Below are 25,200 nucleotides of genomic sequence, written 5' to 3'. Positions count from 1 at the left end.
CACACACACACACACATAATCTTTATATAGGGAGCTCTGGTAGCATAGTGCCTAAGGCACTTGACTGCTAACCAGAAGGCCGGCGGTTCAAACCCACCAGCTACTCCTCAGAAGGAAGATTGGGCGATCTACTTCCATAGTGATACTGCCTCGGAAACCCAAGGAAGCGTCACTATGAGTTGGATCTGACTTGACAGAAGTGAGTTTGGTTTTTGGTTTGGAATCTTTATATGAAGCAATTTTTGTATACTAAAGGTAACGCCAAAGGATTTGCTTAATAAAACCACTTGAGTCTAAACCTTCCTCATATGTAATTAGCACACGCCTCAGAATATATTATTCTTACTCTTAACTGCATTTGACTTTTCAAAACATTTCAATAATGTGATTTTTCATCTCAAATTTATATTATTTCTCTGTCCTAGTACCTTAATGGGAGCTCTGGTAGAGTAGTACCTAAGTCACTTGACTGCTAACCAAAAGGCTGGCGGTTCAAACCCACCAGCCACTCCTCGGCAGGAAGGCTGGGCAACATACTTCTGTAGTGATAATGCCTTGGAAACCCAAGGAGAGGTCGCTATGAGTTGGGTCCGACTCAATGGCATATAACAACAACAACAAAAATACCTTAAAAGGAGCTCTGGTGGTACAGTGCCTAAGGCATTTGACTGCTAACCAGGGCTGGCAGTTCAAATCCACCAGCCACTTCTTGGAAGAAAGATTGGATGATCTACTTCTGTAGTGATACCACCTCGGAAACCCAAGGAGGGGTCCCTATGTGTCAGATCCAACTCCACGGCAGTGAGTTTTTGAGTTTTTGAGTACCTTAATGCTTTAAATATTCATATAAAACACATCATATACATAAATGTCTATAAATATATAGATATTTGTACATACGTACATACATACATTGCATGTCTTGCAGAAATCAATAGCAAGCTATTGTTTTAAAGTTGAATCAAAGGGAAGTTGGTAAGAAAGATTTCACTAATTTATATTTACTGGAAAAGTCATCAATCTAGTTTGTGAGCAATACTATATTTGAAATTAATATTGCTAGATTCTGTGAAGATATAAAATAATTTCTGATAACCAAATGCCAGAAACCTATCTTTTTTAACTGTTACCAAAACCTTTTAAATTAGAGTCTGCTTTAATAATTGTTACAATAATAACAAATATAACCTGTTTTCTGATGTTACCTTATGATATTAGAGAAACTACTAAAAGAGCTCTAAAAATTTCAGTTCTAAGGGGGCTACCAAGTTGTATCATGTAAATATTCAGGTATCTGTGCATTAAAAAAACAAAGAAAAAAGAACTTAAAATACTCCTGCAAAGGGTATTACTCAAATATATTTTATCATTTATCAATACTTAAAAAAGAAAAATGAAATTAACATCTGCTATTGGTTTAACAGCACAGACCAGAGAAGCTCCCACAGGCCCTAGGCCCTAACTGTGTTTGCTCACGCAGTGAGGCATGATAGAGTAAGAATCTTGAGTTTCTCCTCTCAGTTCTGAAATTAATACTCCAGAGCAACAGAAGAATATGTCTCTTTCCTGTCTCATGAAACTATAAAACTTACTGGTTTTCCTTGAAAATATGTTGGGTTGTTTGATGGTGACAGAAAATAAGACATTTTTATTACCATGCCCAATAAAAAAGGAGATAACCACATCATTAGTAGCAGAACTGTTATATTTTTTTCAAATAAACTAAACTATCCTAAAAATCTTACTCATGCTACTCTTACTCCACCTCTTACTATTACTATCATGACTACCATAAAGGGCATGCTCTATAGAACATCACCCAAAATCTAAGACTATACTTACGTACTTTATTGTATAAACTTTATTGTACAAATGCCCCGATGGTAGATATTTAATGAATGGAATGGTAAATATTTATTTCCTTTTTCAAATGTGATGGAAGGTGTTGATGAAAAACATGCATTCACAATATTCACATTATGGAAACTGAGTACAAAATGGACACATTTCTGTTTTCTAGAAGCAAAGCATATACTTACGAGAGAAAGATTTGGGAATTATTGCATGAAAATCCCTAAAGCCATCAGCCCCATATGTAACTGCAATAAAGAAGGCAAAAAGAAAGCTGCATTGTGATATCATTAGAGATATATAATAAGAGTTTAAAAGATAGCATCATCATTATTATTATTTTTAAAAAGCATTATTGCTTCAAAACCATTATTTAGCTACTATTGTGCTGTTGTTTTGCTAGTGCTGCTGCCATCACTAAGCAACAGAAAAGCTGTCACAATGATTAAAAACAACTGCCATAGAGTTGGACGTGACTCATAGTGATCCCCATTGGGTTTCTGAGGGGGTAAATCTTTATAGAAGTAGACTGCCCCATCTTCCTTCCTCAGAGTGGCTGGTGGGTTTGAACTACCAACCTTCTGGTTTAGTAGTCAAATGCCTCAGGCACTATATTACTAGAGCTCCTTTCACAATGATTTCACGTACTCGGAAACAGGATTGCAATTGCAACAGGTCTGAGGCCATGGCATTATCTCATTTATAGTGTTTTGGGACACCCTATGGTATATGCTTAACACATCTTAGGGAGTAGTAATCTAAAACATCCTAGAAATATGGGGAACCACTCAGAAGAACTGATCCAGACAATGTCAAAGGGCTTAAAAATCACAGTGGATTATCTCTTGAGAGAGCATGCATTTTTATAAAAGCATTGTATTTTTAAATGATTGCATATGATTTCATTGCAGCTATATTATTCCTAAGGAGAAATGTTCTTCATTCATCTTTTTCTAAGATTAGAAAATGTTAATACCACACACTGGCTGGAAACACTTTATTATTTTCCCTTATCCCAAAAGAGCTACCAATTTCTATGTGCGATATTTCTTATCAACTACTGTCAGAAATGTTATCAAATTTGTTGCCTCAAATTTTCAAGATCTTGTTCTGTTTCATAGGTCAGAGTTTCTCAGTTTCCTATTTCTTAAGACTTTAATAGAAACTACACACATACACAGGAGCTCTGGTAGCCTAGTGCCTAAAGCACTTGACTGCTGACCAGAAGGCTGGCGGTTCAAACCCACCAGCCACTCCTCAGAAGGAAGGTTGGGCAATCTACTTCCGTAGTGATACTGCCTCAGAAACCCAAGTAAGGGTCACTCTGAGTCGAGTCCGACTCAATAGTACACAACAACAGCAACACACATACACGCACGCACACACGTTTTCTCTCCAAGAGTCACATCCTATAACTATCACAGTTATGTTCACAGCCTACCTACTCAAACTTGTTGCACGAATTACTGAATTAGCGGAAGAAAGACTCTAAAGTGTCTTGCAGGAAACAGATTTATTTAACTCTGCTTAAACTAGTGTTTTCCAAACTTATTTGACACAAAATTCCTGTTTTTCCCCATGAAAAACTTAATATTGGAATATTGGCCAAGCATATTTTGGGAGGAGCTCTGGTGGTATAGTGCCTAAGGCATTTGACTACTAACCAGAAAGCTGGCGGTTCAAATCCACCAGCACTCCTCAGAAGGAAGATTGGGCAATCTACTTCCATAGAGATGTTGTTGTTGTTGTTATGTGCCATCGAATCAGACCCGACTCATAGCGACCCCTCCTTGGATTTCTGAGGCGGTATCACTATGGAAACCCAAGGAGGGGTCGCTGTAATTCGAATGGACTCAACAGCAGTGAGTTTGGCATTTTTAAAATTATTATTTTGGGAGACACTTTTAAAGCTGTTTCCTAGTGTTTTGGATAATTAACTTATTTCCTAGCAAACCCTTATTCTTCATCTATTTATCTTGTTCTCTGAGAGATCAAATCTAATAAAGTAAGTATCATATATGGCATTAAACAGAACTATAATAAATTGGTTTGCCTAAATACAGAGATTAATTAAACAGTCAATTTTACAGTAACCTTTGTTATTTGTTTTTTTTTTTTTTTCACTGATCTTAACCCTTAAATAAACTTCTCAACCTTAGTTACTAATTCTTCTTCTTCTTCTTTTTTAAGTGTGATTTGGGTGAAAGTTTACAGAACAAATTGTTTTTCCATTCAACAATTCATACACATTTTGTTTTGTGATATTGGTTCTAGCCTTACAAAGTTGTTATTCTGTTTAATGGAATTACTACCAGCTCAGATAATGGCAGAAGAGACAAAGATGTTTTAAAAGGGATTACCTTATTAAAAATGGGGATATTACAATAAACTATATAGCATAAAACTATCTGGTTAAGTAACATGATAGTGAGAGTGCTAATGCTGATATGGCACTCAAGTATGACTTTAATTGTAAGATAATTTCCTGAAATATTACTTTAGATGTATAGGCAATGGCTCTGTCCCTGGTTTTGTGCATGACAATGAATACACAGTGTAGAGGGTATTTATGTTTACTGGTAACTTGAAGAGAAATGCAGCTACTTGTGGCTCTTAAGTGGTTAGAAATGAATTTGTCTAAAATTGTCTCACTATTAGAAATTGTAGCTTTGTGTAGGTCTTCAGTAATCAAAGTGTAAGATTTAAAACACAATTTTCTCAGACTGTATTCTAATTTCATCAATTACTATTCAATAAAAATAATATCATATCATTAGACATTAAATGTTAAATATTTTTTAAGGGAATGAATTCTTAGTCCAGTATAATTCAAATTAATTTTTTGATGTCCTTAAATAGTTAATTCCCTATAAATTACAAAAGTTTTAAAAAATAAAGCATAATGTAGATATGAAGATGTTTTATTCCCCCCACAGTAAAAGTAAACTGGTAAGAATTCACTCTTGTTTATGTACTGCTTATGTTAATGCAAATATCAACTTCCAAGTTCAAGAAAGTATATGTTATTGTATATGGAAAGTAATTATGCACAGCAGGAAAATGTGAAGACTTTATCTATTAAGTACAATATCTTGTGGTAAGCACTTCCCATAAATCCTCACTTTTATTCCTCACCATTGTCCTATGGGGTAGAAAATGTTAATACCACACACTGATATTAATGTTAATTAACTCAAATATGACTTTAATTGTAAGGTAATTTCCTGAAATATTACTTTAGATGTATCATTTCACCAGTGACAATGTTGTTGTTGTTATGTGTTGTTATGACCTAACTCATAGTGACACCTCCTTGGGTTTCCGAGGCAGTATCACTATGGAAGTAGATTGCCCAACCTTCCTTCTGAGGAGTGGCTGGTGGGTTTGAACCGCTGGCCTCCTGGTTAGCAGTCAAGTGCCTTAGGCACTACGCTACCAGAGCTCTTAGTGAAGATACTGGTGCTCAAAGGATGTTCTGTAATTTGTCCTCCTGGTGGTAGCATGTTAACTATGCAAATATGAGACCATATCTAATTAGCAAATTACATTATAGTCAAGATTCAAAAGACTGATTTTCTCCCCATTTGACCTTCCTTGGGAAGTAAGGGCCTTTTGGAAACTGTGTTTACTCTTTGATGATGCCTAAGTTTGTAAGTTATTGCAGCTTTACCCATATGTACACATTAAGTGTGTATGTGCATGAACACATACTCACATGCACACATACACTCATATACATGTGCATTCTCCCCTAATTCAAACAAGAGTTACAGTGCATTTACCAACAGAATCCCCCAAACAATGAAACTATTACCAACTAATAATTTGGAAAGGGTGGCATCACTGTCTAATTCCTCCTGGCACTCCTCTTACATACCCAGAGTAGCAGAGTAAATGAAGACGCAACTCAGTGTTCTCCCCAGTCTATGAGCTGGATGACCCAGAGGTTATGCAGTCTGAGAGTATTCACACTTTGTCTCTGGGTGGCTCTGATCATTGCCCATACATTTGGGGAGATCCTTTGCAGGTGAGCAGTTGTTCTAGCGCTCACGTGGTAAAGTAGATCCCACTCACTGGCCATAAGAAGTAGGTCACATGGAACCAGGGCAAGTTGTTATTCTTTGATTAACTTTTGGCCTTGTTTCACTCTTTTAGTAAATTCCACCACAGATTTCAGGCTACTCTTTTATAAACGGGTGCAGATAAAACATATTTATATGTTACTAAGTTTTCTAAATTTCATGAAATACATTCTACTAGTCAAGATCAAATTTAGCTCATTTGTCAGGAATTTTTATACACAAAACTGTCACTATTAACCATATATATCTCTCAAATTCTGAATCCTATTCAGATAACCAAATGGATGAGCATTATAGGAAAAATGTCAAGTGCCCACAAACTACATTTATCAGCTTGAATTTAGTTTTGCAAATAATTTTAAACTTCCCATGTCTGCTGTCTCCTAAATAGAGAATATACTTTTATTTGAGTTTTTTAAAGTGAGAAGGTTTGTTCCACTTTCAGGTCAAACAAGGGCAGGGACAATTTTCTGTGAAAGGCAAACACATTCAGATTTTTATTAAGAAAAATTTGTACTTAAGTGTACTTTTATATATATTCTTTAAATCACTGTATCCCATCAATCACAGTCATACCATTAGTGGCTTATTAACTTGCTTAAGGATGGCTTGCAGTGACCTTTACAACGTCGAAAGATCTAACACTGAATGGAATAATACCCTAACATCGCCAACCCTGTGAAAGAGCAAGGGAGGGTGTCATCAAACTGGGAAAAAGAGACAACGGCAAATGAAAGGGGTATTCCCTGCTCTCCCCCAACCTCTCCAAGCTGAAACATCACAGGTCACACTCCTAGAATATTAGTTATACCCCGAATAGGTACCAAACCCACATTCTATCAAAATTCATATGTATCCATATGTAGACATTTCTTGGATTGAGTCATTTTTTCTTAAGTCATCTGATAAATTAAAGAGCTCAGGGTTTTATCAGGGGAACAGAATTCTAGCTAGTATCTACCAACTGCTTACTCAAGGACAATATTGTTCTAGTCTTACAGAACAGGCAACTAACATACAAATAGTTTGAATGTCTCCCCAAGCACTGAGAATGCTGGTGTGAAGTAAACACCTAAGCCTAAGTGAATTCTGAGTTGCTCTACTTGCCCAACCTCCTCCTACTTCCTCAAAAGAACAGATTAGACCTGCTCTACTTCTCTCCTCCTCCCACTCCCCCAGCTCTTTCCTTTCAGATGTTAAATGTCCTTGTGTGCAGGCAGAAGGTCTTATTCACCTTTGTATCCTGCATGACCCCAGCCTTGTACCTTTTACCAAAAAGGACACTCAAATGTTTATTAGAAGAAGAAGGGCAGAAACCTGCCCAGGCCTCCTAACTGTGGGGACCCACCTGGGCTCAGTTCTTGCCTTTCTACTGGTCTAGTTTTCTCTCTATACCTCAACCAAAAAAAAAAAAACAAAACAAACAAACAAAAAAAACAACTCACTGCCCTTGAGTTGATTTAAACTCACAGTAACCCCCCATTGGGTTTCCAAGGCTGTAAACATTTATGGAAGCAAACTGCCTCATTTTTCTTCCATGGAGCAGCTGGTGGGTTTGAACCACTGACATTTTGGTTAGTAGCCAAATGCCTTAACCACTACACCATCAGATCTCCTTCTATTCTCCAACAGGCATGTCCAAATCCAAACTCACCTTTCACCAGACCCAGCTTTCTTGCCCTTCCTACATGTGTCAATGGTGCTGTTCTTAATTCTTTAAGTTCCAAACCGCCCAACAAGTCTCACCTCCACCCGTCACTTTCAGTAGCTGATTTATCTCTAAGTCTGTTCTGGTTACTTAGTACTGCTCTGACAAGAACATACCACAAATGGGATGTCTTGAAGAAACAGGACTTCATTCTCTTACAGAATGGAGGCCTTAAGTCTGAGTTCAAAGTGCCAGGTTCTAGAGGCTGGGTTAAAGCCCCTCAACCTTGGGCTTCAGCTCTGCCCACTTTAGCTCCCAGCCCACTGAAGCTGGAGGCTTTTCTTCACTCAGCCGCTGGCTGCTGAGACTGACAAGCCCAAGGCTGACGAGTAAAAAGGCACTGTCCTGATGTTAACCAAACCACATGGCAGGCCATTAATTCAAGTCCATTGAAAGTTCCAAGGTTGGCACAGCATGGCAGGCTGCTGAACAATGACATGGCTACATGCACAGTTCAAGCGTGCTGTAAGCTACAGACCATTCCCCAAGGCTTCTCCTTATATACAAGAAGCAGACCACATCCCTAAGGCAGCTACTCAGCTGCTCACAGTAGATTCCACCATGGAGTTGATTACCAGTCTCATCATGGGGAATACTACATCCAGCTGCCCAGCCACTTAACCAGGCCCAGCCAAGTTGACACACAAACTTAACTATCACAAGTCCTTTCCAGATTTCCTTCTGTTTTCTAATCACCTCACTTCCCAGCACCTCCCTGAAACCACTGGCATTATGTGACCAGGTACTTCTGCCAGGTACTTCCTGTGCACCAGACAACACATAGGTTTGGTTGTTTTTATCACGTGACCCTTACTTTCAGGCTCCCTTTTCATTCTGTCCCACACATTGCCTGAAGATCAATCATTCTTAATGCTATTTTCTCAGATCATGTCTACTTCCCAACTTTCCATGGCTCTACATTGTGGTGATGGGACAAAAATCTCAAGTCCTGTGTCAAAATCCATCTACAACTGGTCTTCAATGACAAAGAATCTCTCAGCAGGTAATACTACTCAGATAATCAAATATATGAACCTTATGAGAAAATGTTAAACACATACTAAATACACCTCATTTGCAAATACCTTGCTGTTTCCACTTAGTTTCCATATAATTATTTTATAACTAACCTTTAGCCACCACATGAATGTTTTCTCTTTGCCTGAGCAGGTCTCAGTGTCCTACACAGATGTCCAGGTATCTCCCCAGGAGCTCTGGTGGCATAGTGCCTAAGGCATTTGATTGCTAATCAGAGAGCTGACAGTTCAAACTGCCACTCCTTGGAAGGAAGACTGGGAAATCTACTTCTGCAGAGGTACTACCTTGGAAACCCAAGGAGGGGTTGCTGTGAGTCAGAATCAGTTCAAAGGCAGTGAGTTTGGTTTTTGTTTTGTTTTGTTTTTGGGTGTCTCTCCTCAAATCTCTGCCCCCTTGGTCAGAGAGTAGTACTTTCCACCCTCTGAAGGGATATATACCTTGCAAATCCATTTAACTTTCCTAGTCTTATTAGACCAACTCAGAAAACATGCCTCCCTCTTAGCTGTTATAGCCTTTGCTCTCTATATCCTGGAATCTTTGGGATATATACTCAGTTCTGGAATTTAGCATAGGTCTCAAACCCAATTCTTCCCTCAGGTCAAGAGGCTATGTATGGCATACCAGCCCTTGTCTTCATCTTCCTCTGCTCTTCTGCTCTTCCTGATTACTCTCCATCTGCATAATGCCTAGAGCCAAACAAGTGATCATTGTATGCCTGTTGAATTAACAAACTTCTTAATATTGCTCTCTGAAGATAACCATACTATCTTTTTTTTTTTTTTTTTTTAATGTCTGTTACAAGTGTGGTTCCAAGAAAACTGGTACATTTATATCAAGTTCCAAAACCAAAACCAAACCTTTTGCCATTGAGTCATATCTGACTCATAGCGACCCCTCTTTGGGTTTCCGAGGCAGTATCACTATGGAAGTAGATTGCCTTCCTTCCGAGGAGTGGCTGGTGGGTTTGAACTGCCAGCCTTCTGGTTAGCAGTCAATACCTTAGGCATTACGCCACCAGAGCTCCCTTATATCAAGTTAGAAATGGGGAAAATCATTCTTGCCATTTTTCATTCAGTGTTACATATTATATAAACTGAACATATATGGATATATGGACTGGCTTTCTGTTCAAATGGGCTTTCTGCTTCTTTTGATCTTTGTCATGTTACATACTAGCAATATATGAACTAGTACATTCTTAAGTCAGCAGGTCACAATGTTGGTCATCTACTTATGGGACAGTAAGGGGCAGCTTGTGGACAATGGACTAGATATGAGCTTTAGGGCCAGAAGATAATGTCTTATGTTTAACTTTATCACTTGCCAGTTGTGTAAATTTTGTCAAGTGCCAACTACTCTGAGTTTCAGTTTGCTCTTCCACCAAATGAGAATAATCATATCTATTTTGTAAGGTTTGTGTAAATATTCACGGCAATGGTTATAAGGCCTTTGGTCTTTAGCAGGCACTCAACACAGTAGCTAATTTTTCCCATGGGAAAGTCACAGGAAGAGAAAACACCTATATTCTTCTCAACAAAGACTTCAATGTCTACAGGAATAGCAACATTCAACTAACATTAATCAAGTTTTGCAAATGAAAAAAAACCAAAACAAAACAATAGGGATAGCATCCTCCTAGTGGCCAGGAGATGACTGTGTTCACTTGTAGACCATAAGAGGGATCAGAAGGGGGCCCCAGAGAAAGGGATGTGAGGCCAACAAACTCAGTAGTCATCAGCGTGTCTTCTGTTGTATGAGCCACAAAGCCAGAGTATTTTGTCAAAATATTTTGGCAAGAGCTTTAGGTGATGTCATTGTACATGCTTTAGATACAGTTTTTCCTGATACCATGTTCTTATTGAAGCACAGGTTAAACTATTGCTAATGAGCAAAATAAAGGATTTAAAATAAACGGAAATATTTTGACCCAGGTTTTCCGAAATTTAGTTCCTACATTTGCATTTAACACACTGATAAGATTTATCAATGTGTGAGGATATAGTGCTCATTATTTTACATGAGAGAACAGATGCAAAGAAAGAGGTGAGGAAAATAAATCCAATTCTGTTGTCTTCATTATAGAAGTGATCAACTACACTACAAGCTGAATGTTGGCCCCTCTGCTTTAGCTTCTGCAACCGTTCACATGCTATTCCCTCCCACGCCCAAAGGAGAGCTATGTCAAGCCCCAAAGTTTCCAGAAGCCCAGGTCCTCCCTACTTGAGGGAGGCCAGAGATAAACTAATCTTCTCTGGGACACACAGAGGGTGGGTACCCTGCAGTCCCACCCTTCCAGAAGCTCAATGGGTCATGTAAGAATTCCAAGGAAAAGGTGACTCAGCAAAAAGAGAGGATGGGAACAATAGCTCAGTTGCTGCACTGACACTGGTCCTTGTGTCCCTCAGCCCACAGATGCTGAAATTATGGGTTTCCTATTTTCCAGCAGGGCACTGGTCTTTAAGAAAAGGGGCACTGTGGCATTAGCTGTGTCTCTAGTCCCATTCACAAACAATAGGTGGAGATAAAGCCTTTGTTTCTGCCTTTCTCATTTCTCCTGTGCCCTTTCCAAAAGACATATTTCTTGGGTACCAGCTCCAACGGCAAGTCCTGTGGTTATAAAGAGTAGAAAGCCCATGACCCCCTCATCACATCTGTCCCTGAGTCAGCAGTCTGCGGAGGGAAGATAGTGCTGGGCTTGTGAGCGGTGGTTGGGACTGAAGCATGTGGATTAAGGTGAGTGTGTCTGGCTTGGTGTTCTACCACATGCACATGTCTGTGTGTAAATGGCACACAGAGATGGGTCTTTCTACATGTATAGTTACAAAGCTTAGTAAAAGCTCCTTGGTAGAGAGACTATTAGTCACAGTGATTTTTACAGAAGGATAGTGATACAGAAAGGTATACAGATGCAGAGAGGTACCCAGCAATCTCCATGGGCTGGGCATGGGATTTATATCTCCATCACTCTGAGAACTCAGGTCAGTATTGCACTCAATGGACTTCCAGTTCTGTGGCCAGAGAACTGCATAAGGAGCCCAATGAATCAGACTTGCTCTCAACAATATTTAGAGGTAATGACAGAATTCATGTTTTCTCCATTTGTTGACTAGTTAGTACTATCTAACAGATTTCTGGGCAAGGAAGAGTGACTTAATGCAAGTCTAGATCTTGATAACACATTCACATAGAAACTATGAGAAGACAACACAATAGATGTGGATCCTTTAAGCTCTTTCATATCTAGTTTTAACTTATTGCTAACCTAGGTAAAACAAACTCCAAATCCTTTGCATTTTATAGCTCTTCTCTTAAGGAGCTCTTTATAACTTTCTTTCTCCGCCCCCCCCCCCCATCTCTTCTCCTCCACCACTGTCTTTTTAAAAATTATTTCCTAGTTTTTAGTACTAAGCTTTGGGATGTTATTAGCACTGGGTTTAGTGTACTCACTTTTGACCAACACTCAAAGTGATATGGAAAAGAGTTATAACTGGGTCCTTGCCCTTCCTCCACATCTTAGTGGTTATGTGACCCTGGGAGAATTTTATGACATCACCAAATCTCCATTTCCTCATATGTAACTGGAATAAAAGGCCAGTCTCATAAGATGGTTATAAGAGTTGAAGATAATGTTGGCATAGTACACAAACACCTGGCACTCCACCACTGTGCTTAGTGAGTGCTCGCTGCCCCTTTTCCTGTCTGTGCCACACAAGCTTCATCTGAGATTCACTCATTACTCAGAAGCCTCTGCTTCCTGGTATTTCTGTAAACATCTCACATCTCTTGGGAATCACCTTCAAATACCACATTTTTGTTCTCAGTAGATATCAGCTATTTCTTAGGTTCAGAGTGTCTCAAGAAGTCCTTCTCTTCACTTAAGCAATATTTCTTTGAAATGGGAGGTTCCTCCCTTTCTTTCCCCTCCGTCTTTCTAGTTTTATGATTCAACGGGCCATTTTACTGGGAAGCATATGGAAATGAAGAGTTTAGAGAGTGCATTCTTCCCACTTAAAAAAAAAAAAAAATAAGTATGTAATATCTAAGTCAAGGCTGCTTGGCTCAAATAGCTATCCAGGTATTAATATATGAGGTACAATGCTAAAAGCTTAACTTTAAATAAATTAACATTTTAATTCTTGAAGCAACTCTCTGAGGAAAATATTACTCCACTTTAGAAATGAGAGAGCCAGTCTCAGAGGGTACATGATCTCTCCAAGGTCACTCAGTAAAACTTTAACAAAGCAGGGATTCACATATAATTCTTAGGACCCCAGAGCCTGTGCTCTTAACTAGGACACTTTCTCTCCCTCCTTAGCTCACCTCCTGTCATTCTAAGGCTGTTATATTTCTTAGAATCTTCTGGCATTAAATTTTGCAAGTCTAAATAAAACACTGTGACCCAAATCAGAATATTAAGGAGGGAAGGGATGTAATGGCTCATCTCCTTTGAGCCATCTTACTAGAGACTGAATTGAACTTCTGCAAATTTCTAGTTCCAGCAGTTAATGGGTTTATGAAATTGAATAAACTACGTTCCAGTGACTTGAGGAGTGATTTTTAGTTCAGGGATTTCACAGGTGTGCATGCAAAGCCTTGTGGGAGTCACTAGAAGAATGATACATGTGAAGAAGCAATAGCCTCTGACCCCAGGGAGTTTATAGTCTATGAGAGATATGGGAGAATGTATAAAAACACACAACTCAAGATAAAACACCACCCTGTCCTATAAGAAATAATACAACATGCAATGGGCATGTTCTTAGGAAAACAAACTTCCCTTGAGGGAAGGCATCCAGGAAGGCTTTTCCAAAGAGATGACGTGTAAGTTTGGCTTCCAAGAGAGGGGAAGCAGGAAGAGGGAAGTCTAATCAGTTGGAATGGCAGGACTGCTTGGTTGGTGGTCATTATGCCTGCTTAGAGGCCTGTAGGGAGGGTGGGGGTGCATAGGGATATTACTGAGCAGGGCTGGTGCCAGGTTCCAGCTGACAGGTACTCTCCAATGGGGAAGCGTTCAAGAAGACTATATAGTGGAGTCATGTGATGGACACTGATTTAGGGAGATGGGTCTGGTGTGAGACTGTAGATGTATTGGAGGAGGGGAGAGACTGCACACAAGAGATAAAACAGGAGACTATCATAACCCTGACAAAACAGAAAGAGGGAAGTTGGGAGCCGGCTGGGCAGTTGGGGAAAGGAGGATCACGAGTTAGACTTGAGAAGTCTGAGGTACACTGGGCTCCGGAAAAGAAGTAAGCACCCCACAGCCTCCTACAGCTCAGTGAGGCCCTGTCCAACAGGCAGTGAGCCCATTAATGGGAAAACTATGCTTAAGAGGAAATATAATCTAGCTACTATCAAAAAACAATCCAAACCACTTGCTGTCAAGTTGACTCTGGCTCATGGTGACCTCATGAATGTCAGAGTAGAACTGTGTTCTATAGGGTTTTCAATGGCTGATTTTTTGGAACTAGATCACCAGGCATTTCTTCCAAGTCACCCCTGGGCAATTTTGAACTGCAAACCTTTTGGTTAGGAGTCCAGTATATTAACAATTTGCACAACTCAGGCACTCTAGTATATTGTTAGACTTTTCATTTCCAGAAGTCCTAACTTCCACATTTTGCTATCTTCCCACTCCACACATTTGTCTTCCTGATTCCTCTCTCTATATTCTGCCAGATGCTCCTAGCCTCCTTAAGGAGGAGCTGACAGCAGGCATTGGGACACCACTGCTATTTGTCATATTGTAACTGGGTTTCTACATCCTCCTAGCTGCATTGTAAAAGCACTCGAAGAGGAACAAGAGCAAACAATGAAATATAGGAATGCAGGGAAAGAGGAAGCAGCCGCTAGACACCAGTCCAACTGAAACACTAAGAATTATGGAGAAGTGACAGAAAGGGAAGCAAGAGTAAGGAATTGCATTTGGTGACTTAGGAAAGTGTGTGCACATACACACATACATACGCTCACACACCCACATACCCACACCCCCACACCCACACACATGGCCTTCCATGCATCTAAAGTAAACTTGTGAAAATATGAACTCTTAGTTCTTAGCCTTCAAGAGAGGATAAAAAGTCTCCCTTGTAATCATTCTAGCTGAGGAGATGTGGATCAAGTGTCCCCATGCACATCTGCCTTCAAGTGCTCCTAGATCTAGAAATTGCTGATAATTCTAGGAGGGTGTCAATTATGTTTCCCTTTGTCATTAAAAAGCCAGAGTAAAAACAGGGTAACACTTTCTTGACTATAATTACCAATTCAATATTAAGGCTGAGACTGAAAACATGGACAAAATGGAACAAAAGTATAAATATATTTGGGTAGATAATTGTAGGGGCTTCCAAATATCTTTGTAATGAGGAAAACAGGCAAAGAGCAAAAAGCCTGAAGTATAGGAAAAAATGAGTAAGAAATTTGGAATTAACCCATTAGCTGGCATTTTCTGTTTCTGGAGATAACCAGGAGTAGAGCCCTGAGTTGAAGACATCCCCGCCAGGGGAGTTTGAAGGTTACTTAGAAAAATAGTCCTTATCTAGCAATTTCAGAGGCTGGTGGCAGAAGCAGGTGGTGGGCTTGGCTGAGGAGAGCCTTCTAGCTTGGCCTGTCTAGTGAAGTCTCTGAATTCAGATGGAAAATTTCCCTATTAATACAGTTCTAAAACTAACACATGATTTTCCCTCTTCCTTATTTTTCAAGCAAACAATTACATCAAGAACTATCACTATTTTTATAGAAAATGACTGATTTTCTACCAAAACTTAAAATTTCAGTGGTACCTTTAAAGGATTGCTTTCAGTTTTTTTTTTTTAGAACAAGCTAACAAACTGAAATCTGTCATGCATGTAAAACTAAGGAGTGAATACAGAGTAAAATGTGGGCAAAACTTTCAGCCTGCATGCATGGTACCTAACCAATAGTCTCACACTTCACTCTGGCTTGCAGGGAGTTCCAACTGACAAGGATTGTAAACCTGAGGAGGTTGTTCCTGGTGCTTCCACCCTCCTTTCCTGCTCTGTCAGGCCTCCTGGGTGGCAGCTGCATCCTGACCACAACATACACATGACTCTCTCCTACTGGTTCCTAGTCATCTTCTATTTCACACTGGAAAAATTCCAGTTTCAATCACTCACACATGCTCTCTGATCATACTAACCATAAAGGAGCTACAACATCAGAGCCTGGGCTCCTGAAATGAGTTTTAGGGATCTGCTTGTGGAGGAGAAGCCATTAGAGTTATTTTCCTATAGAATCTAGGAGGTTAAGATTTGCTCGACTAGAGGTGCCTGCCAATGGCTGCTGAGGACAGAGCACTAAGGTGTGTCACATTCATCTCCACCCAAGAACCAATCTGTTCTCCTGTCTCACCCCAATAGTGCGACCATTGTAAAGCTTCCTCCTGGAGCACTCCTAGTACAAATGTCCTAGATGAACTTCTATGTGTAACACACTGCTTCTGCTCCACAAGGATATTTTTAATTTGGAGTACACCAAATTGCAGCTGTCTGAGCATGTCTCTGAAAACCAAGGTATTTGTCATTATTCATAGGTAAACTCCAGTTTATTCCCCAGATAGTTTTGAAGCTTCTGTGAGGTGCAAGCCCCTGAAGATACTAGATCCATCAAATGGAAGACACAACTGTAACCTCAAGGCTGGGTATATTTTCAAGAGCATTGACTACTGACTTTTTTTTAGCCAAAATACTGGAAAGGGTAACTAACTATAGACCTGAGTTCAGTTTTGGGAAAATGTTTTACAAGTAGCTTATTCATCTATGAACCTTTTTTGTTTTATCTAAAAATAAACAAATAAAAGTAAATACAATAGCAAGAACCCTGTCTCAGGTGTTATACTGCTTTCCCTGCCATTGTCTCTGTCTGCCTGTCACTCTATCCTCAAGCAGTGGTACCACTTGCTGACTTCCTGCCCTAAGGATGCAGAAAGGGTCTTGCTTTCATAAGTGCTCCTGGAAACACAAGGACACTAACTCTCCACAAGGCAACCCTTGACCAATGGGAGCAGCATTTTACTTGGCTGCTCATAGGGGCTGGTAGGATCAAAGCCCAGTCTCCTCCAGTGGTAACCAACCGGACAATACATCTTGCACTGGTTTTCTCTCCTTTTTCTTGCTCTCCCCAGCCTCTCACCCCTGCTTCCTAGGGTGACTTTCCACATGAACTCTCACTTTTGGCAAGCAAAGTCATGTTATCCACGTATCGCAGGTTGTTAATGAGCCTTCCTCCAATCCTGATGCCATATTCTTCTTCCTATAGTCCAGCTCTTCGGATTATTTGCTCAGCATACAGGCTGCATAAGTATGGTGAAAGGATACAACTCTGATACAACTCTTCCTGATTTTAAACCATGCATTATCCCCTTGTTTTCTGTTTGAATGACAGCCTCCTGATCTATGTACAGGTTCCCCATGAGAACAATTAAGTGTTCTGGAATTCCCATTCTTCTCACTGTTTTCCATAATTAATTATGATCTTCACAATCAAATGCTTTTGCATAGTCAATAAAACACAAGCAAACATCTTTCTGGTATTCTTTGCTTTGAGCCAGATCCATCTGACATCAGCAATGATATCCCTCATTCCACGTCTTCTTCTGAATCCAGCTTGCATTTCTGGAAGTTCTCTGTCAATATACTGTTGCAACCATTTTTGAATTATCTTCAGCAAGATTTTACTTGTGTGTGATATTAATGATAATTTCCACATTCTGTGGGATCACCTTTCTTTGGAATGGGTACAAATGTGGATCTCTTCCACTCAGTTGCCAAACCTCTTGGCATAGCCAAGTGAGTGTCTCCAGCGTGGCATCTGTTTGTTGAAACATCTCCAGGGGTATTCTGTCAATTCCTGCAGCCTTGTTTTTTTGACACTTCCATCAGTGCAGCTTCAACTTCTTCCTTCAGTATAATTGGTTCTTGATCATATGCCACCTCCTGAAATTGAGGAACATCCATGGATGAACATTGGCCAATTCTTTTTGGTACAGTGATTCTGTGTATTTCTTCCATCTTCTTTTGATGTTTCCTGCATCATTCAATATATTGCCCATAGAATATTTCAGTATTAAAACTCGAGGCTTAAATTTTTTCTTCAGTTCTTTCAGCTTGAGAAATGCCAAGGGTGTTCTTCCCTTTCGATTTTCTAACTTCTGGTCTTTGAACATTTCATTATAATAATTCACTTCATCTTCTCAAGCTGCTCTTTGAAATCTTCTGCTCAGCTCTTTTATCTTGTCATTTCTTCCAGTTGTTTTAGGTACTCTCCACTCAAGAGGAAGTTTCAGAGTCTCTTCTGACACCTATTTTGAGCTTTTCTTCCTTTCCTGTCTTTTTAACATCCTTTTGCTTTCTTCATGAGTGATGTTCTTGATGTCATCCCACAATTCTTCTGGTTCTCAGTAATTGGTGTTCAATGCATCAAATCTATTTTCTAAATTCTCTAAATTCAGGAGGATATAATCAAAGTTATATTTTGGCTCTTGTGGACTTGTTTTTTAGGAAAAGTGGGACTGCAAATTCAACACGAAGCCAGGTGAAATGAACAGCTCAATATTCTCCTCACAAGCTGTGAACACATGTCATCACTCATCACTCTGCCACTCTTCAGGCCTCCAGTCCTCTTAGCTCATGTCTTTCATAATGGATTCTATTCTAGGTCTAAGTAAGGAAAATGAGACTTGGGATAACATAATGTTGCTTAACAACATTGTATACTGGTCAACACACTTGGCTACTTACAGAAAGTATGGTGGCTCAATTCTACCCAGAGGCACCTTAGAAGAAAGGCCTAGGAATGTACTACCTGAGGATCAGCCATTGAAAACTCTCTGAAGCACAGTTCTACATTGCCATACACGGGGATACCATGTATCAGTTGACTTGATGGTAATTGGTTTGATTTTGGTTTTTTAGTCTTGCTTATGAGCAATATTTTATTTTCAATAAAGTATAAAAACGCTCTAAGAAAATATGTAAGAGGAAAAATATATATTATATAGAATTCACAGAAAGTTGTATCTTCTGTCATGACAAAATACTCATATTTAGATTCCCAATTATTCCGATATGTCATAGTTGAGGGCCAAACATTTCTAGTAAAGTAATACTAAAAAACTATTTGCACAATATATAAAGGAATGTTGTCTATTTTATTTCCTCTTGGAGGCTGCAGGTTGAAGAAATAGAAGCAAAATGAAAATTTAAATTGAAGTGATTTGAATAAAGATCAGAAAGATTAACAATGTCATCCTTTTGCCTCACTCTGAAATGCTAAAATTCAAATACGTAAACTTGAGAAAACCAATAGCCTCACTGGCTTGTCTCATGTGAGTGACATTACACTTACTCAGAAGGGATGCAGCCATCTGTTTCACTTAGTGACAATAGGTCAAGAATGAGAAGGAAAGTAAAACTGACCTCTGAGGCAGCCAACCAAAAGAGAAGTAAAAACCCTTGAAGTAAAATTCACGCCTTTTACTCATGGGAGAGTCCCGCAGACATTCTCTCAGAACTTACTTACTTTAACTTTATGCACAATTGTAAAAACTGTTAAATGGTTCTTTTTTATCTTATCCCCAGCAGATTAGAAGTGGCAAGTTAGAACATAGGGGAAGAGACAGAAAACACTATCAAAACTGATAAGAGAATTCAAGGCCAGGGTCATTTAGGGCACACAGGCAATGAAGCTCTATATGTACAGTGACTTCTTCTCAAGTGAAATGTGGTCAGACAAGTGCAAGTACACTTTCTGGCTAGAAGAAGACAAAACGTTTGAAATTGGGACTGCTGTGGAAAATCTGAAAGCCAGGTCTGTATAGCTGTTAATCTCAACTCCCCTGCTACACTGGACAAATGAGAAATGTTTGCTGAGAAAATGAGTAAATGAATGAGTAAGTGAGTGAACTGAAAATACAATCCTATCTAATTAAGAGGTTTGCAATTTGCCAAGTTTGTCCCATAAAGTCTTGCTTCATAATGCTAGAGTTAGTATTTACAGTAATGAACTTCCGTTATCTAGAAAAAGTTGAAGTATATTCAGGATATTTTTTAAAGAATTTTACAGAATTTGGGAAGGTGGTGTAGTGGTTTAGGCATTTGGGTGCTAACCAAAACATCAGTGGTTCAAACCCACCAGCTGATCCACAGAAGACAGTTGGGCCAGTCTGCTTCCATAAAGATTTACAGCCTTGGAAACCCAATGGGGATTGCCATTAGCTGGAATCAACTTGATGGCAGTGAGTTTGGTTTTTTGGTTTTGGTATATGTTTCAGAAAGATTTTTTATCCTTTGGAGTTAAAATATACCTGGGGTAAATGGGTAAGTTCTAGTTTAGAAAACTTAGTCATGATGCAATGCTCCCTCCCCCAAAATGCTGGATTAATGATATGTGGGCTGAAATGGGCTCTGAACATGAACTACAAAACAACATGAATACCAGACTCAGTACAGCCCCAGATACCACTGTGTGCTGCAATGACGGGCTTGCTGCTTGCTGGCCAAATGATTTCATACATGATTTGGAACAGCAAATTTTGCCTCGCATATCAAATTCTATGCAAAGAAAACGTAGATTTGATCACAACTCTGTGCAAGAGCATAAATGCAAGGCAGGGGCAGAAGTGTTCGGTGTTGACTGTTTCCAGGGTCCTGCTGCCAGGAAAGTAGATATGTAGGAAATAGAGAACACTCTGAGATTAAAAACAGGAAATGGGTGAATTCAGTGCCCCTTCTGGGAAATGATGAAATAAAATGTGTTTCAACCTTAAGGTGTAGTCATGCAAAACTTTTTAAATCAAGGTTATTAAGACATATGATTTCTCATCAAGATAAAAGAATTTTTAAATTAAAAACTCCAACAAATATAATGGTAAAATCCAACCCCAGCCCCATATCATTAAACCACAAAGAGATGATGCTTGGGTGTTTTCTGTTAATAGATTAAAAAAGAGAGAAAGTGCCTAATGAACAACAGTGGTGGGATAAATATTTCAATGATCTCAAATCAAAACTTATGATTTATAACTGGTTGGTTTCCATGGCTTTGTTCAGGGATATAATAAATGAATTATCAAACACCTAGAGTTTATTGTATTACATTCAAACACCTGCTTGAAAGCACAATTAATATTTTCAAAAAACAGGCTTCATAGAGGCAAATGTGTAAACAGAGGCACATTCTGTTTATTTCATCCTCACCACCCTCGACATCACCTTTGAGTTAACCATAGAAACCAGGCAAGCAAGGATAAAATAGTACAAACAGCTCAGCTTTCTGGGCAATTTCTTTTCACAGATTAACACAAGGAGCCGTTGTACAAATCGAACCAAAGATCTACATTTATGAGTAACCAATGCAAATTAGAGGGAATGAAAGAACAGAAAATGATGGGAAATCTAACAGCATAAATATTTTCACACTTCAACGACACATTTCTAACGGTTAAGAATGAGGCAGAGTTATCTGTGCATGATGTAAGGTCATTTTAAGAGTCTGCTCATGTAACATCATATCAGAGCTCAGTTTATCTTACTATCTGCAGGACTCCTGCCTAAGGATTCTCTGTCCAGCTTCAAAACCATCTGCCATCAAACTCTGATGTAAAATCAAGGGAAGATGGGATGAGTTGCTGGTGGGTTTAGAAGCTACTTGTTCAGTTCACTAAATTCCCAGATATATATTGCCTCTGAAAATCAAATCTAGCACTTGTACCATGAAAGCCAAAGGAGAGGGGAAATGGCAGTGAAAGGGAAATATCTGTATGGTTTACATGAGAAACTGAGTCAAGAGATAGCTTTGACAGATGGGCAAGTAGCCTCCTTAAGGGGTAATTTAAGAAATCAGTGAGTTCTTATCCCTCATATGTATCCCAGGATTCACCAGTACCATGGCCCTTACGGTAAACAATATTAGCATTTGACTTCTCAGAGAGATGGGCAGCTTGCTCAAAGCCACAAGGTCAAAAATGGTGCAAAGGGGATTCAAGGCTACATCAGTCTGACTCCAGGGCCCACTTTCTTCCCACCCCCACTCTCCACTGCATCTTTTTGTCCTCCTATCACAACTTACATGCCTCAATTCACTTGGGGATAATTTCACTGGTTTCTAACATATATTATTATATCTGACTTTCGTATTTTCAAACCAATAGCTTTCTGAGTGAATTTATAAAATAAAAAAAGTTGTTTTGTTCCCAAAGTCTGCAGTCAAACTGCATAGAGGGTGCCCTGATGTTCTATACTATTTCTCACAGACACTATAATATGTTTTCAAGTATAATAATTAAAAATAGTCTAAATATGATAGGACCTCAATTAGGATGACACATTACAAAAGTTCTTGATAAAAGGCAACAATGTATATCCAAAGGAGCAATCATTTTGAGGAATAAGTTATCCTTATCAATCCCTATGTCATTCTCCATCACTCCCTCCCCTTTCTACCCAGCTTATAAACTGTCTGGCTATGACTGCCTACGGAATAACTTCCAGGATCTGTCCACTCTGCCTCGTGTATGCCAACTTTTCTCGACTACCTCTGCTCTTCCTTGTCCCATTATTTTGTTTATATCACCTATTCCTTTTTCTCATCAAGCTCATAAAATTCTACCCATTGTTTAAAGTATAAGTATATATGCCTTATCTCTAAAAAGTCTATAAACTTCTATTCAAAATTTATTTCTCTCCATGCTTATTGTGTGGGTTTTTTGAATCTGTACTGCAATATTTTGTATATTCTATCCCTGCTTTGGTAGACTTGGGCATATCTCTTTCTCATTCTCTTCACAATATGCTCAGCAAATATTTTACAAATTAAACTGGACTGAACAGTTTTCATGATCACACTTTCTTAACAGTTTATTAATGCTACTTAGATGTCTCCAACTCATGGAGACACCATGCACAATCGATTGGACCATTGTGATCCATAAGGTTTTCACTGACTGAGTTTTGGAAGTAGACTGCTGGGCCTTTTGTCCAAGTCTTTCTTAGTATGGAAACACCTCTGAAACCTGTTCATTTCATAGCAACATGCAAGCCCCCACTTACAGATGAGTGGTGGCTGTACATGAGATGTGTTGGCTGGGAAGCGAACCTGAGTGTCCAACATGGGAAACAATAATTCTACCAGTGAACCACCAATAACCTCTATTTAGAACGTTTTTGTTGTTAGTTGGTATCAAGTTGATTCTGACTCATGGTAACCCCCATGTGTGCAGAGCAGAACTGCTCCATAGGGTTTTCAAAGTTATTGACCTTTCAGAAGCAGGTCTGTTTTGCAAGCTGTCTCTGAGAGATTTGAACTGCCTACCTATCAGATGGTGGTTGAGCACTTAATCTTTTGTCCAACAAGGGACACCTGCTATTTAGAATGCAGTATCAGTATTTCTCAATATTTCCTTTAGCTAATAGTTGTTCTTTTGATGGTAACAACATCACAAACACATAGGCCTAAAAACAACAACTATAAAAAAAGGTAACATCTAAGAGTTAAAAGAGCAGAAGATTCAGAATCAGAAAACCTGAGTTCATACTAGTGTGGTTTGGAGATCAGTTACTTATCCTCATTAAATTTATCAATTGACTGGCAAGGTAACAAAGAAGATGGCCTAACAGCTATTAAAAACTACTTGCCATTTCCAAGTGGTTACTTTTCACATCTGTAAAACAGAGAGAAAGAAATGCCTCCTCAAAGTGGATTAAATTAGATAAATTTCATTACCACTACCAGTATACTTATTTTCCTCCAATCAATTATAAGTTATTTAGGGGCAGGATCCTTGAGTACCTTTAGCACATTGTTCTACTGTTGCTGTTAATTGACATCAAGTCCTCCAACTCAAGCTGACCTCATGTGTGTCAGCAACACTAGATCACCAGGTCTTTTTTCCAAGGTGCCTCTGGGTGGACTCCAATCTCTGACCTTTCAATTAGCAGTGAGCACATTAACTATTTGCACAACTGAGGGACTCCTATATGGTTCTACTACATGCTTACTAATATTGTATTTGTTTTATTCCTGTTTAGCCTTAAAAAAGTTGTCTTAGTTTGACCACATCTGGCATAGTGATTCAGTTTGTTCATTCTTCAAACAAAATGGTGGCCTATTTCACTGTTCAAATGGGCAGTCTGGTAATCACTATGAATGACATCCATGGTTTCAAAACCACCACCACTCTTGTTTTAATAATCTTGGTACCATAGTAATAAGAAAGCAGAACCTTAAAGAGATGTTTTACCTCAAAGAATGAGCCAAATATAATTGTTTATCATTGTACATGCATCATTTTTTATTATTTTGTTTTGATGTAAGGATTTTTCTGACAACCAATTTGTGGCACATATCATAGATTTACTAATCAGCAATCTTTCTGTTTATGATTATTTTTTTTGGCTAGGACACAAATGCTATATGCATGGGTTTTAAACATTCAGGCATGTCATTTTCAGAGGCAATGAAATAAGATTTTAAATAATTTCTTTTTCTGATAAACTAATAAAATTAATTTATTTCACTCTTTAACAATCGCAAAGGTAATGTGCTGATGAGAAATCAACAGAGAAGTCTCTCTAAAATAGGCTTCTCTTTGAAATTCTGGCCATTTCCTAGGAAAATTGTGGGATATTATTTATTTTTCCTAAATAAAGTACATATTTTATACTTTGACCATGGTAACATTTCTCCCCCTTCCACTAGGCTCTCATCCCTTTTTCTGTGGCTCTTGATATGGAAGCCTGCCTGCTTTCCATACCTAATGAGTCAGGGAAATGGGGATGGGAAGCCACCTGCGCAACAGCAACACAACAATGTTGAGAACCAACCATGAAGGCTGCACCAACCATCACAAAGAGAACTATTCACATACCTATTATTATTAAGCACCCTTTTGATCTGATTTCCCTTTCACTTAAAGTTTCTAAGAAATCTCTCCATAACCATGGAATACCAATTGCACTTGATGACTTACAAAACTAGTGTAAAACCAAACATTTAAACCAAGCTCCTGAAATTAGGGATTTAAGGAAAGGGCTAATTTGTTCAAAGATAATATTTCCACTTAGACAAGTAAAAATTCAACTCAGTTAAGAAATCTGATAAACAGAGATACTCATAAGATGAACTTTACCTGGAATAAAGCAGAATTGATGGAGTGTTCCTGTAAGAATAATGGCAGAATTTTCTTCCTATGCTTAGATGCATGGTGCAATTTTGCTCCCTTTTAAGGAACTTGTGAAGTTTTCAATGGTCTAAATAAAATGGCTTTGACCTTAAGCTTGTTCCACAAACAAGCTATCATTATTTGTTTCCTTTTACAAGTGACAGAGTGGCCAGATATCACAAATGGGAAAAAGTAGATTCCTTAACAAGTCAGCTATACTAATTTCATTTTTTTTAAAATTGTGAATAGATTACCAAATTATTATACTCTAAATAAAGAGCTCTGGTAGAATAGTGCCTAAGGCATTTGACTGCTAACCAGAAGGCTGGCGGTTCAAATCC

At 38.8% G+C, this 25,200-nt stretch overlaps 1 protein-coding gene across 1 annotated transcript in view; it reads right to left on the bottom strand.

Annotated features, from left to right (window-relative positions):
• IKZF1 (IKAROS family zinc finger 1) overlaps window positions 1-25,200 on the bottom strand; it is a 97,348-nt gene that overhangs the window by 39,192 nt on the left and 32,956 nt on the right. The window contains exon 3 of the mRNA XM_042781406.1: window positions 2,040-2,099. Within this exon, the coding sequence (XP_042637340.1) occupies window positions 2,040-2,099 (60 nt within the window). The remainder of the gene's footprint in view (window positions 1-2,039; window positions 2,100-25,200) is intronic.

Source organism: Orycteropus afer, unplaced genomic scaffold (assembly GCF_000298275.1).
Source record: "Orycteropus afer afer isolate SDZICR_OR568_19922 unplaced genomic scaffold, OryAfe1.0 scaffold00115, whole genome shotgun sequence".
Taxonomy (NCBI): domain Eukaryota; kingdom Metazoa; phylum Chordata; class Mammalia; order Tubulidentata; family Orycteropodidae; genus Orycteropus; species Orycteropus afer.
The sequence above is the reverse complement of the archived record's forward strand: the minus strand, read 5'-3'. Positions and strand labels throughout refer to the sequence as shown.